The sequence below is a fragment of the Plutella xylostella genome, chromosome 16 (genome assembly GCF_932276165.1).
Source record: "Plutella xylostella chromosome 16, ilPluXylo3.1, whole genome shotgun sequence".
Taxonomy (NCBI): Eukaryota; Metazoa; Arthropoda; class Insecta; order Lepidoptera; family Plutellidae; genus Plutella; species Plutella xylostella.
Window position 1 is genome coordinate 6,869,957 of NC_063996.1, and position 15,284 is coordinate 6,885,240.

The 15,284-nt window shown below is 39.3% G+C and overlaps 1 protein-coding gene across 3 annotated transcripts; it reads right to left on the reverse strand.

Annotated features, from left to right (window-relative positions):
- Positions 1 to 119: 119 nt before the first annotated feature.
- LOC105382221 (phosphatidylethanolamine-binding protein homolog F40A3.3) lies at positions 120 to 7,283 on the reverse strand. 3 transcript variants are annotated; one of them, XM_048626489.1, is made up of 5 exons: positions 7,194 to 7,283; positions 5,544 to 5,631; positions 3,724 to 3,847; positions 2,239 to 2,452; positions 120 to 762 (listed from the first exon to the last, which is right to left on the reverse strand). In XM_048626489.1, exons 2-5 carry the CDS (start codon positions 5,625 to 5,627, stop codon positions 624 to 626), a joined length of 561 nt encoding a protein of 186 aa, XP_048482446.1. In that variant the 5' UTR covers positions 5,628 to 5,631; positions 7,194 to 7,283; the 3' UTR covers positions 120 to 623. The 3 variants fall into 3 exon arrangements, with proteins under 3 accessions (XP_048482446.1, XP_048482445.1, XP_048482444.1); XM_048626488.1 differs by having other exon boundaries at positions 5,544 to 5,661; positions 7,194 to 7,267; XM_048626487.1 differs by lacking the exon at positions 7,194 to 7,283 and having other exon boundaries at positions 5,544 to 5,747.
- Between the last annotated feature and the right edge of the window lie 8,001 nt (positions 7,284 to 15,284).

A 15,284-nucleotide genomic window follows, 5' to 3' on the forward strand; every position in this document is an offset into this window, starting at 1 on the left:
TTTATAAAGAATCCTACCTAGTATTTTTTAAACAGTTTTAGTTGCAAACATCACATTTATCATATTGAAGCTGACTATTTAAAATATGTGAGAGGGCAATATAGCAAAGGCGAATACTAATTTTAAATCGTTTATTACCAAACCGGTGAAACTTATAAAATAGGTAGTAAAATGATTATGAAACAAAAAAACTAGTAAAAAATGTATGGTACTACATAAGAGGAATATTCTTCTCAAAAACAAATAAATGTTTATCTCATAAAGGGATTAAATGCTGTGTAACAAATAAATTGAATTTCATAGGAATTCTATACACTTTCAGCCTTAAATTGATACCTATAATGTTCATTTAAAAAGGCACAATATTCTATACCGTTGCGTTTTGAAATTGACCAAGTTAACAATAATATGATATCGTATTATTATGATGAGAATGAGCACTTTTACTTATGTCTAAAATATATTGCAAGTTATAGTCTTTTTATCGTGTAGATCGCATGCAAAACTTCTTGAACCAGTTATCCCAAAGGGATCTGTTATATCATAACACCTTTGAAAACCTTCATTTTATAAACGTTAGCTGATTCAAGAATATTGCAGCGTACCTCTAAAAACCCCCCTTTTTAAGCGCCAAGTTGCTTGTAAAGGATGGGGACGTAGTCGTCATACTCTGCCTGGTAGAAATTGCCGGCGATAGGGTCGCCCAAGTTGTACTTCTTCGCGAACTTGCTGATCGAGAACCCTCCGCGGTTGTCACCGGATCTGGAAACGGGAAAATTAATGGTTAATACAAAAGTATTGGGTAGATGTTATTTTGGTAATAAGAGTATTTAGTTAAGTAATAACAGCGTCAAATCCTGGAGGAGGCATATTAATATGACTGGTGACTGTTGGATTATTCATCCAAACGTTCAGTGGGCCGAGCACCAGTGTTGTCGACTTAAGTTGATACGAAAGAAAGTCACTGGAATTTGTATGCGTTTTATTAGTTTCTAACGATACCGACAGGGGCGCTGCTCAAGATGTCATACAAATTACTATCGAATTACGCTAACGACTTGGGTCGACAGCACTTGTGATTAATTCACATTCACACTGAGGTGGCCTAGGGTTTGTCACCTCTTGAGAAGAGGACCTTGCACCCCACGTCCTCGATTTATTCAATTGTAAACTACTGTTGATTTACTCTCGCTTGTCATAGACTTCCGTTATCTTATTACTTTATAATACCCACGTATTAGTTAACCTCGGTTCATCAAAGCTCAGTTTCCCGGGCTGCCTGTACACGAGGAACACGTATCTGTGCGGGCCGGTGCCGGGCGGCGGGCCCGAGCCCACGTAGGCGGACAGCGTGTCTCCTAGAGACTACTAGCGACATCTAGTTACAACGCACTGCTAACTAGTGCGGGAGGGGTGCACTAGATGGCGCTATTAGTAGTTTTATAGATGGATAGCAATGCGACGCATTTATATCGTTGATATTATCATGACAACGCGGAGCTACCAACGTAGAATCTCTTAAATAGCGTGATTGTTCTTATAAACTTTTTGCATGCCGCAGACAAAATGTGACAAATTCGTTTTTTTTTTAATTTACTTACGTGTTAGTCAACCTAGGCTCGTCGAAGCTCAGTTTCCCGAGCTGCTTGTACACCAGAAAGACATATCTATGAAGGCCGGTGCCGGGCGGCGGGCCCGAGCCCACGTAGGCGGACAGCGTGTCTCCTAGAGACTACTAGCGACATGTGACCACGCAATCTAAAGTAGTGTCGAAGGAGGGCACTAGGTGGCGCTTTTAGTAGTTTTCTAGAAGAATGCCATGCGATGTATATCAAACGCTGGTATTTTACCAAAATTGTAGTATTTTACTCACGTATTAGTAAGCCTAGGCTCGTCGAAGCTCAGTGTCCCGGGCTGCTTGTACACCAGAAAGACATATCTATGGAGGCCGGTGCCGGGCGGCGGGCCCGAGCCCACGTAGGCGGACAGCGTGTCTCCTAGAGACTATTAGCGACATCTAGTGGCGACGGACTGGATACTAGCGTTGGAGAGGTGCAGTAGGTGGCGCTATTAAAGTTTTCTAAAATAATGCGTTGCGACGCATGTAGAACACCGGTATTTTTGGCAAAATTGTAGTTCAACGACGCTACAAAGGCAGGATTCGATACGTCGCATATAGAAAACCAGCATTGTAAGTCGACAAAGGCGTATATCTTAAGAAAACCCTGTTTTACTCACGTATTAGTCAGCCTAGGCTCATCGAAGCTCAGTTTCCCGGGCTGCTTGTACACCAGGAACACATATCTATGGAGGCCGGTGCCGGGCGGCGGGCCCGAGCCCACGTAGGCCGACAGCGTGTCTCCGGCCGCCGCCGCCGCGCCCGGGATGTTGCCCACCAGCCAGTGGTGCCACTCGCGGAATTTGGGCTCTTTGCGGGACGGGGCGTCTGGGTCTGCGGGTGGAGGGGGGTTTAAATTAATTCACAATATAATAACAGTGTTCGCGAATGCAGCGCCGCAAATAAAGTAAAAACAAATGAATGAAAGAAGCCTATAGAATTTTCACATTCTTGATCTGAACTCGTCACGATACGCATAAATTTGTAGGTATAATTGTATAATATTCTGTGTAAATAAACGTTATATCAGTAAAACCTATGGATTATTAATCGCTTCAACAAACAGTAAGACACAAAAGTAAAAAAAACAATGCTAACTTTGCAACAGAAACAAATGTAGATACGAAAAAAAATTTGTTCGCGCTATGACTGAAGTCTTTAACCAAGCCTATCACACTATTTAACATTAGTGCAAATAGTCAATACAACTACGTTGAGTATAAGGATATTATTTTTGTCTTTTCTATTACTTTAGTGACCAACAAAGTATAATATATTAAAATATGATAAAATAATTAATTAAAATTATTGAAGTATAATATTATATTTTATTCTACTATTATTGCTAAGTGTGCGTGGCGCGGACTCTACCAGTGAAAGCTAACTAATACTATTGTAAACATTTTGATCATTAATCGACACTAAGAAAAGTTATAATACAATATTTTTATTATCGGAGAAGTTAGTTACGACATAGCAAAAACAAACGTTGGGTAAGAAGTGAAAACATTTAATTAAAAACTGGTTTATTATGCTAACACACTTCACTGTTTTGAATCTCGTAGGCAACGCGACAAATTAAACAAACGCTAATCAAACATGTGATGTAAAAACAAAATAGTCATAACATCATAATTTTATTATTTAATAATGTTATTATATGAATAAGCATGGGGAGGCCTTTGTCCAGCAGTGGGACAATAATATTGCTATTGCTACGTAAAAAAAAGTATGTTATTATTAATAAGTAAGTATTGGTTTCCGAAAGGGTGTTGAAAGTTCAAGTCCAGACCATGACTAGGCTAACATGTCTTGGTCCTTAAGGCCGCTGAACCGACGACCTTAGACAGGTAGCCGGTAGTGGCTGGATGAAGAAGAATTTTGTGGCGCCTCTTGATATACGATTATGTCAGCTGTAGACAAGTATTCGCTGACGATGCCTCAAAGTATATCTATCATATTAAGCATTCAAACCCTCGATTAATAATTTCAGAACGTGAAGGTATGAGTTTGAAACGCTGTGCTGTTGGCTGATTTATCACAGAACACAGTAAAAGCAGAAATCCATCAAAAGCTCCTCACAAGCTGTTCCTCAGAATACTGACCGGTCATGGCGAGCGTGTAGAAGGCGTCCGGGGCGGCGTCCCACGCCACGGTGGGGACGTCCTTCACCTGCGTGGGCGTCAGCACGTTGCCGTGGGACACCACCGCGCCGCTCGGGTACTCCACCTGTGGGGGAGGGGATGTTATACAATATACAGGTGTTGCGGAAATCATATATTGCTGAGCTGTTTATTCTGAACTTATGATATTTGTTTAGTCGCCTCTAGAGTGACGTCACGGACAGCTGCGACAGAGTTACGAGTGGACCTACAGTGAGAGCTACAGGGTACTTTTTATCCCGGTATTCTCATGGGAAACCGTTTTACATATGAAGCGAAGCTCGCACGTGAAAGTTAGTTCTAGATAAAATAGTTTAAATTATAATGATTTTATCCTATTGTGTCAGAGCATCTAGCCTACACCAACAAATTTGACCGTAAGCTCGCCAGTTACATAACACAAGTGGGACAGGAGACAGTAATGGCCGGCCCACTGACAAATTGAATAATGGACCAAGGCTCAGGACATAATCATCACATTCACAAATCACAAAAGAGCTATATATCATTCACACATTGTTAACTTCATTAGGTGTTACTCTACCTAATGACTAATGATACCCACTAGTGAAGTGCCTAATGGCCTAACTATTCTAGATGACTTTATACTTTTTTGTAAAAAATCGAATGATCCAGCAAGGTAGTAGTTATTTATAAAAATCATAATGCTAATTGGGAAGCAGACTAGTCAAAAATTACACCAAAAACTGAACGTGCAAAAACTGTAAAAAAAGTTCTTCAAGAATCCTAAAATAACCAGTGGTGTAATTTTTTACATTGTCAACATGAGGTAGCATGTTTAACTGCAGTTTATCTAACCGTCTATTACCTCTATTAAACCATCAAACAATTAATTTAAATATCTAATGGACAGGTTTCTTACGATGATCATATCATGAGTGGTCACTTTTTTCCTCATTTCCGGTAGAATCTAGAATTATAAAGTGTCAATCTATTTTAGAAAATTTACTGCAAACATACACAAATATTGCACATTTATATTTTATCACATTTTATACTCTACGATTACGAGTGCTAGACAGGTGGATATTTTAAAGTTTTCGGATTTTTTTGTGTTATAGTAATCCTATTTAAAAAAATCACATAAAATTTATTCAAAGTAATGAGATCTCATTTAGGACCATGACCTCACTCTCTAAAAGCCCTGTACCGAGGACATAGTGTTTCAGATTTCCACCGCCCGCGGGCAGTCAGCGACTGACGCTAATCCCAAACTTAATATCTAACTCTGGCTCTGGATTGATAAAGTTTGTCTGTTTTAATTCTTGGAGAAGACTGCCATGCTATTCTTACTTTCTGCCTACTTTGGATGACACCTTGCTTATAAACACGGCCGGCCTTCTCACAACGGACCGGTTCCCCTTACAAACCAGTATCCATGCTAAAATAAGTAGGTATTATACGAGTATAGGTATGAATGTGTGTATATTAGGTAATATACTTCATCCTTTCTTTGTTTGATGAAATTTACCAAGCAGAATTGACCTCAGGTACTCAACTAGGCAACTTTTCATCCTATAGGTAGGTATAATAGACTAAGGCAAATCGGATCTGTTGGTCTTCAACTCAACTCAAAAGAAACATAGGTATTCTGCTAGTAGTAAACCATATTTATTAATTGAGTTACAATCAATCTTTTGGCTTCATGCTATTGATATCATAAAATAAAATGCAAATCCGATCTGATTGCTTTCAGTCTACTCTACCTATAAACTATAGTGAGAGAATAAACTACAACTTACCGAGACGGCAGCTTCAGGCGCCTTGGAAATCACATCAGGCACCACCTCGTGGGTCGCGAACACGGCGGGGTTGAAGCTCGCCATGGCCCTGGAGAAAACCCTCAGTTTGAGCATCGAGCTGGCGAGCAACAGAACAAACGCCGTCTTTAAATACGCCATGGTGCGAGTGCTGCGCCGGCCGGCCGACGAATGAGCGCGCTTGAGAGGGGATGCCGGTTTTATAGTGATTGCTGATTGTTGAGGTAGAACTAACATGACCACTGGCAGAGTGGTGGGTACAGAAGCGTAGCTCTTGATCTAGTTACAGTCAGCTTACACTTATTACCTTGTGAAATTCACTATCTCAATTCAATAACACCTATTTATTAGTTAATATTTGTTAGTTTGACAAGGTACAAAAGTGTATGCTATAGGTACTTATGAAGCTGACCATGTGACCATGCATGTGTGTTGTCTTAACTCCTGCATCTAGTCTGTCCCTGTGTGGATTCATGACAGGAGAGTGTGAATAAGCTTTACTTCTGTACTCTCTTGTGTTGTTATGTATTGTATATACATAGGCACTTAGATAATTTGCCAGATCATACTAACTGTGACGCACGGTACCGACCTAGGATTGTCACGAACTTGTTGATATAGGACAGCAATGTAATAGACTGGCAAATGAGGCCAATGGACCGGCTGAGGATGTTAGGACTTAAAAACTTCAGGGGACACACACAGACATTTTATATAGTGACAGTAGGATTTTGAGGCATAGAAATTTTGTTTTTAACCAAAAAGTTTTAATGTTTGTGTGGTATCCAATATGACTGGTAAGATAAAATGTTAATTGTTGTTGATGTGCATTAAAAAAGAGGTGGTTTACACACTGTATGGATTGTTGACGCAGTAGGAGAGTGATATTATAATAGGCATTTGAAGAAAGAACCTATTGTATGTATTTCTTAGATTTTCATAATTTATCATGTAATCAAGTAAAAACACTGTTTTCATATTACTATTCATGGCATCTATACTTACAAAGTTTAAAAAAAAAAATTACCTCTCAAATCTTGTCTTGTTGTATGTACTATCAGAGAAATCCATGCTGGCCCGATTTCAAACCAATATCCCTTATGTACCCTGTCATACACCAAACACAAAAGATTTTTATTTGGTCAGAAGAAATCCAACAAGAAACCCACATTCAGCTTAATATGTTAGGTTGCACTAACAACACAACTAGAATCTGGTCTTGTCTAATCAAGGCATGTTTACTTCTCGGTTTCAATTATCGGTAGGTGGGTCATCTTAGAATGATCAATATACCTATGTTATTGAAACTTCGAGAGCGTTTGCCATCGTATCGAGTTTGGCACGGCAACTATGCCTATCATTGCATTGTATTAGCAAATCAGTTAATTAAGATTGAACTATACATAGAAGCTCTCATGTATTCACAATGATAATTACATGGATGTATTACCTGCAATAGGTACCATCGAGGTATTACGTAACATTAGACTCCATAAACCACAACAGCATATTTTGATCTTATCTATGTAATGAAATGGTCATAATAAAATACGTTGGAAATAGGTACCTGTACGACTTATTATATTGTTTCTTGAAGCTTTAATTTAACTGATAGCGTAATATTATACTTACCAGTAGAAATTCAGCAGTTGATTCGGAAATTCGGAATAAAATAATAAAATAAATAAAACTTCCAAGGAAACGAAAAGAACCGGCCGGCAACGTGATATTTAAATGTCAAAATCAGAAACTGTCATCTGTCAGTGTCAACTCAGTTCATGGTCTGAAACACAGATAAGAAAAATGAAATAAGTTGCCTTGTACCTAGGAATAATGAAGAGTTGAAGAGTTTAGCATTCTTTATTCCTATTGCGTTCTTTGGAAACCGCGATGGCCTATTTTTTGTGCCGTGTGTTATAATTATTATTAAACATAGTGATCAAATATCATTAAAATCAGCCGGAGATATTTTTATTTATTTTATAATTTTTTAAAGCGCCATCTTTGTGACTCAGTAAGAACAATCTAACCAAACAACGACCAATACCCCCTAGAACCATACTTGAATAAAAGCCCCAACTTGAAAGAGGACAGTAGACACCACATTTGCATTGCAACTTTAAATGTAAGAACAGATGAATCACTGAAAGAATTAGAACAAGCTCTAGGAACAATTAAATGGAATATACTAGGACTCAGTGAAATTAGAAGACAAGGAGAAATAATAGAACAACATGACAATTATATACTATACCACATTGGAAAAACACAAGGAATGTATGGTGTCGGGTTCCTGATAGAAAGGGGTCTCTCTGAGTACATTGACGAATTTATTGGAATTTCAGAAAGAATTGCTCAAGTAAACATGAAATTACCCGGATACGATCCAATTTCAATACTGCAAGTTTATTCTCCAACCGAAGTAGCATCAAGTGAGGAAAAAGATATGTTTTACAGAGATCTGGAGCAGACACTGGAAAAAGCACACAAAATTATAATTGTCATGGGCGATTTCAATGGCCAAATAGGTAACAAACGCAAAAACGAAGATAGAACCATAGGTTCCTTTTCCACAGGAAAAAGAAACAATAATGGCCAGAGATGCATCAATTTAGCACTGTCACACAATTTAAGTATTATGAACACCTTTTATAAGAAAAAGAAAAATAGACGCATTTTTCCTGAAATAAAAATGACATATTATGTATCTAGCCTATCTGAAACCTAGTTAAACATTGTGAGATATGGCGTTTCGACTTTCTCCGTGTTCGGCATCATAAGGGTCACAGTGACAGTTAAATAAAGTCCATTTTTCTCTCCACCTTTAATTTGCAAGGTGCGGGTGCCTATATAAATAGAGTGAGTCGCCCGCGCGCCTCAGTTGTAATATCACCATGCAGAAATGACTAGGTTTCAGATAGGCTAGATACATAATATGTCATTTTTATTTCAGGAAAAATGCGTCTATTATGTAGTCTGAGCCTATCTGAAACCTAGTTAAACATTGTGAGATGTGTTTATTATCGCATGGTGGAGAGAAAACCAACTGTGACCCATAAGCTACTGATGAGTATATCAGTAGATAAATATTTGAATCTATAAATTTATAATGCATAGATTTCTAGGTAGTAGATATACTAAAAAGAAAGGTATAAGTATACATAAGACTTAAGTACTTTCTTATTATTCCTGACTTGTCAGAAAGTTATTGAAGGTATGTACCTATACATATAGGTAGGTATTTATACATATGGATACACACAGTGCCTCTTCGAAAGCAATACTTATAAGTAATTATTGATCAAAATCTTGTTATTGTCAAGGCAATATTTTTAACATACACTAGCCGAATGGATGGAACCAGTGAAATACTTTGCAACAATATTTAAAAGCTGTAAAATGTAGAATATCGATCCAGGCCGCTGGGGCTCAGGCCAGCACATGCTGATTAGGGTATGTAATTCTGGACTGACCTCAGAAATGCAGCAGCCGACCGTGGAGCCTCGAGGACCTGCTCAGTCAGCCCCGTACGACGACACGGCCTGCAACACCTGGCGCCGCATCTAGTCCTTGGAACGAGGAGTGGTGCTTGAAGGGAAGATAATTTTACTAAATATCTCACCCTCATCAGCTACTGGAAAAGATTAGATGAAGGCTGTGACACTGGCGGATAACTAAGTATTCAGTTTTTCAAAACATGATGCAGGTCACTATATTCATATTCTAGATTGACAAGTAACACACAGTCTAATTTTGTATTCTAACTAACTCGGCGGTTAACGAGTTCCTGTGCAGTCCTACTAGGAAGGAAAGATATTTTATAAGCCTTTGCACCGATTTTGTGGGCTGCTATCATTCTGTATCATCATGTGTGAATATTATGAGCTCTGGCAGCATTCCTTGGTAGATGACATCAAATAATAAAGATTGATTAACACAACAATAACAATTATAATAGTTGATAAATGAAACCCGGCTAACATGTCTTAACTGGGTAAGTAAATGATCAGTCATGCCACCAGGATAAGTAAAATGTTCAGTACTTCATATGAAAACATTAACAAGGTCACCTTTAGGTATGTTCGTCAACACTAAGGGCAGGTCTCGGCCAAAACCTTAAGGCTTCGCCTTGTTGCAACTTCAAAGGTTCGTAGGTAGGTACCTACTTACATTGTTGTAGGTTCGATTTTGAAACCATTAAGTCAACCTAGATAAAACAAAATAAAATAGCTCGATTAAATAAAGATGGTACGTAAAGATGTTAGTTGTACCTGATCAGACCTGATGCAACGACAGCCAACATAGACTTTCTAATCTGTGGAAGCAACAATCATGGTGGCGGAAACATGGACAGTTGGACGAGCCACCTCGAGCCTGACTTATCAATCAGAACTGACAGTTCGCCAACAGCAGATAGCTTGCGGCTATCTATAGGTAAACTTAGGTAGTTAGCTATACCCAAGAAAAAGTCCTTGGACATCGATATGACAGTGGAACGGCGAATAACTGTGACATTCTTTAAAACAAAAAGGCTTATTGTTGTTGTTGTCCAGCTAAGGAATAAGGTTACCTACTTCAGCGACCTGGTATTGCATTCTGAAAGAACTGCGAAGAGTTAATATTATGACTAATAATTATTACTTATTTAGAAAGTTTTCAGCAAACTCTAATAAATCAAGCAGCTACCACGTCACCGCTGCCCGGTTATAACTCTGTACTAGCTTAGTAGATAGATATACCAGTTCTAGCCTTCAGCTAGAGGGCCAGAGAGCTCCTAAATGAGATGCGAGTACGAGCATGACACAAGTAATTTTTTTCCTTGGTAACTAGTTACGTAACTAACTGAAAGATCCATAAAACAGTTGAGGATTACTCAAAATGGAATTGTGAAAACGGCACGTCTGCATCTTAACCAGTCAGTCTAAGTAGTTTCAGCAGATACGGTGTTGAAAAATAGTTATGAAACGTTTGCGCCAGAATCGAATTAAAAATACATTTTCATTAGAGAAGTTTAGGCATGAATAGGTACTTTCACACTTTGGATTGTGCTCCAAATGATGACCTTCGAAATTCATAAAAATTTAATGACGACTGCCATTGTTTATTATCTAGCCCCGTACATTGAGTAGGGCTGCGGCTACACATGATGTGATACACAGTACACAGTATGTATATGCATGTTCCCAGAATAGTGGAAGTTATAATTTTACCAAAAGGTAGTCGTCTCGTGCAAGAGCACCGTTACTCGATTTATTCGATACACAACTAGTAGACAGCTGCTGCGTAGGAGGTTCACGCATTTTTCAACAAAGAGCTCGGATACACACTCACAATCCACTGGGACATAAGGAAGACAGCTAATATGGTGCCACTCAGAAACCGCGAAGACACTCCGATCATGATCACCCGACAGTAGGATCATAATAAATTCGGTAACTTGTGAAGCGGTATGGTATAGCGACTTTCACGAAATCAGGAATTAGCTCAGTGCTTTTAGGTTGAAAACTCGCCGGTGGGATTCACTTTGCTCACAGCCGAGAAAAGAAAAGACTCAAAGCTGGAATCTGCCGATGTGTCATGACACTTAATAGTGTCTGGGGTGTCACTTTATATGACGAAAAACGAACTTTCAGTGCACTGCGGCGCGAGCGAGGCTGTTTGTATGTATTAAACGTGCCGATTGCACGACAGCTCTCGTTCGTTCGTTTCTAATCAGTATAGAGTAACGCTCCTGTACTTACCGTGCGTCACCATTCCCATGAGCAGTCCAATGATCTTTAAGCAGTTTAGAACAAAAGCTGCATTAGACAGTTTCTTCAGCAGAGACATCGAAATAAAAAATTGATTGTACAACTATCCCCAGGAGCAGTCTACAGGTCACTTTGGGCAGTTCAGAAGAAAGCTGCTTTAATAGAATACCCTACCTCAGCGGAGGCGTCAAATTGAAGTGCTATAACACTTTTAGAAGCGGTGCACGTTACCCGATTTGTCGTCATCCATGCCGATGCGGCTACGGCGACTGCAGGTGGTTACTCAGGCTTCGTTGGTGTGCCCTTGTATGGCTAACATGACCAACCTTGGCAGTAAACGTTCGTCTGCATATGCCAAAATCACTGATGAATAGCGCACGTTACTCGATACCTTCTAAATAAGTCACTCATAATGATGGCTGATGATGATGATGACCGTGCTAGCAATAGTGCAGGCGGTTCCGCTGAGCATAAAATCTCTTCCCAGACAGGGGGCGTTTGGATCTGGCAACCAGAACAGGAGTGCCAGGTGTGCGCAGCGATGCAGGTGGGACAACACAGCCGCCAGGGCAGGAGTACATGGCTGGGTCTATGCAGCGATGCAGGTAGCACAAACCGGTGGCCAGGGCCAGGACCGGGTGTACGCTGCGATGCAGGTGGCACGAGACGGCGGCCAGCGCAGGAGCGCAGGGCCGGGTGTATGCTGCGATGCAGGTGGCACAAACCGGTGGCCAGAGGGCAGGAGCACAGGGCCGGGTGTACGCTGCGATGCAGGAGGCACGAGACAGCGGCCAGCGCAGGAGCACAGGGCCGGGTACAGGTTACACGAAACTTCAATTTCACCGAATCGGCCTGCCTACCCTCAGCGGGTAGGTACCGGCGGATCACATTACTCGCCGCACATGCCACAATGTCCCAACATACTGAAACTCGGAGCCACGTGCTTCCTGTAAAAAATCCTATGACGGTCCTGGAAAGCTCCTGTTTGTAAAGCCTTACATAAGCTATAATCAAGTGCATTATTGTAATAGCAAAGTTTTTATCAACTGTTTTCTAAAAATATTAGAAATTGAGGGTAGAAAAATATATTTTTATAATTTTTTCCTGTATAAAATTAACATATGCTTTACTTAAAGCGGTCATTAATGTAAGTATCTAGCTCAAGCGCCACTAGTAGGACCGGAATATGTGATCAATCATCACCACGACTATTGAATCGGACCCTACTGCGTGGGATAAAAACCCCAAGCGCCGGAGCATTATGACCAGTGGCTGAGCTTTTAAAAGCAGTAAATAATAGCATTTTACTCACGGCTTATCAACTCAAACCTTCGTTGCGAAATCCTCAGCAATGGCTGCGTGCGCAGCAGCCGGCAGGCCCCGCGCCGCCTGGTCCGCATCACGCTACAGCTCCCGGCAGCGAGGACTCCGCAAATTCAATATTATATTTTTCCCCGTCGGAGCGAAGCCGACGAGAACCGTGGCTACATTGAGCCATTTTGCCGAAGTGTTCACTTCAAAAATCAAAAACCAACTGAGGCGCGCGGGCGACTCACTCTATTTATATAGGCACCCGCACCTTGCAAATTAAAGGTGGAGAGAAAAATGGACTTTATTTAACTGTCACTGTGACCCTTATGATGCCGAACACGGAGAAAGTCGAAACGCCATATCTCACAATGTTTAACTAGGTTTCAGATAGGCTCAGACTACATAATAGAAAATGGACATGGGAATCTCCTGACGGAAAAGTCCACAATGAAATTGATTTTATACTTACCAACAAACCAGAATACTTCAAAGATATAGATACAGTTAATCAGTTAAACTTTAATACAAACCACCGTATGGTCCGTGGTAAAATTCACCTCAAAACACCACACAAATCAAGAAAACATATTCATCAAATAAATAGACCAGTGCCTCTGCCTCTTCCAAAGAATATACTAAGTATTCTAAAAGATAAGTTAGCCAATATAGATCCTGATTATTCTATACAAGAGAAATATAACACATTAGAGAAACAACTAAAAGAGACAGCCAACCTAATCTCCTGTAGCACAAAAAAGAAAGATAACATTGGCCAAACTGCCAGAGAACTTATCAACGCCAGGAAAATCTTACTAAAAGATAGAAGACAGAATAGGGTAAGAATATCGGAAATAAGTAAAAGTATCAACGTAAACATAAAGAAACACAGGAAACTTGTCAGAAAACAAATGATACAGTACCATATTAGCAGAACAGGCGGCATAAAAAAGGCTCTTAAAGAACTAGCTGAATTTTCTAATTGGATTCCAAACTTAAAAGAACTAAAATCAAGTAAAAATCAAACTCAAAGAAGTGCCATAACAAACACTGCGACAGAATTTTTTAAGAAACTATACGATGATGAAGATGAAATGATTCTGCCTCAGGGTGACGATTTTGATGAAGACAGCACAGACGATATCCCGGAAATAATGGAGAGTGAAGTGATTGCGGCAATCATGTCACTTAAAAGTGATAAAGCGCCAGGAGAAGACAAAATATCAAATGAAATTATTAAAGGATGTGCAGAGAGTGTAATAGGAACAATCACTGATCTGTTCAACGAAATACTGAGAAAAGAAAGAATACCAATGCAATGGTCCAAATCAACTATCATACTTCTGCATAAAAAGGGCGACAAGGATAACATTAACAATTACAGACCAATTAGTCTCATACTGAATCTTTACAAAGTATTCTCCAAAATTATTTTGAACCGCATAACTAAAATTCTCGACGAAAACCAGCCAATTGAACAAGCTGGATTCAGAAGCGACTTCTCCACCATTGATCATATTCACACCATCAAACAGATTATTGAAAAATGCTCAGAATTTAACTTAAACATCTACCTATCATTCATTGACTACAATAAGGCTTTTGATTCAATTAAGCATACACAACTTTGGAATGCCCTAAGAACACAAGGATTACAGGACAAGTACATAAGACTAGTAAAAGAAATTTACAAACATTCAACAGCCAAGGTCAAAACAGAACGGGAAGGTGAAGAATTTCAGGTCAAGAAAGGTGTAAGACAGGGCGACCCACTCTCCCCAAAACTATTTTCAGCTGTTCTGGAGCACATATTTAGAAAACTACAGTGGGATACTTATGGGCTCAACATCAATGGGGAAAAATTAAACCACCTTAGATTCGCTGATGACCTAATCTTACTAAGCGACAATCCCAAAGATCTACAAACAATGATGCAGGAATTAACAGTTGAAAGTAAAAAAGTTGGCCTAACCATGAACACCGCTAAGACAAAAATTATGAGCAACCATGAAAAAACTGATATAATAGTGAACAACTGCAAAATTGAATATGTGGATGAATACTCATATCTGGGTCAAATTATATCTCCAGTAGATCAAATGCAAAAAGAGATCAGACTAGCTGACAAAATGAGACTGGAGACTATAAGGAAAACAACAAAAGTAAAAGACATAATACACACAGTCAGGAAACTGAAATGGAAATGGGTCGGTCACATGCTAAGAAGTCCAATAGAGAAATGGTCCAGAAAACTTACAATGTGGTATCCCAGAGAAGGAAAAAGAAGTAGAGGCAGACCACGGAAAAGATGGGAAGATGACATAAAAGAAGTTGCTGGACCATTGTGGAGGAGAACTGCAATGGATAGAAGAAAATGGAGGGCTCTAGGGGAGGCCTATGCCGAGAGGCAAGCTGATGACATAACATAATAAATAATAATGTCTTTATTAAATAATTAATTAAATCAAATTGAACAATAAACAATGTCATTAATAAGTACCTACACAAATTAAATCAATTGTATAATTAAAGTGCAAAATAAAACAAATTGTTATTTAAGTGCATGTAATATTTATTTATACTGATGTTATTAAATTGTTATTAGATTTTGTATTATATAATTATAATTAATTAATTGCATGAAATAATGATTGTTAAATTCTCA

What these genes read in the sequence shown, in the direction of transcription:
- LOC105382221 (XM_048626487.1), bottom strand. Translation starts at nt 5,702, where the DNA reads ATGGCGTATTTAAAGACGGCGTTTGTTCTGTTGCTCGCCAGCTCGATG. An exon ending in CTACACGCTCGCCATGACCG is followed by an intron (nt 2,453 to 3,723) that starts GTCAGTATTCTG and finishes CTCCACCCGCAG; the next exon opens with ACCCAGACGCCCCGTCCCGC. An exon ending in GAGCCTAGGCTGACTAATAC is followed by an intron (nt 763 to 2,238) that starts GTGAGTAAAACA and finishes TCCCGTTTCCAG; the next exon opens with ATCCGGTGACAACCGCGGAG.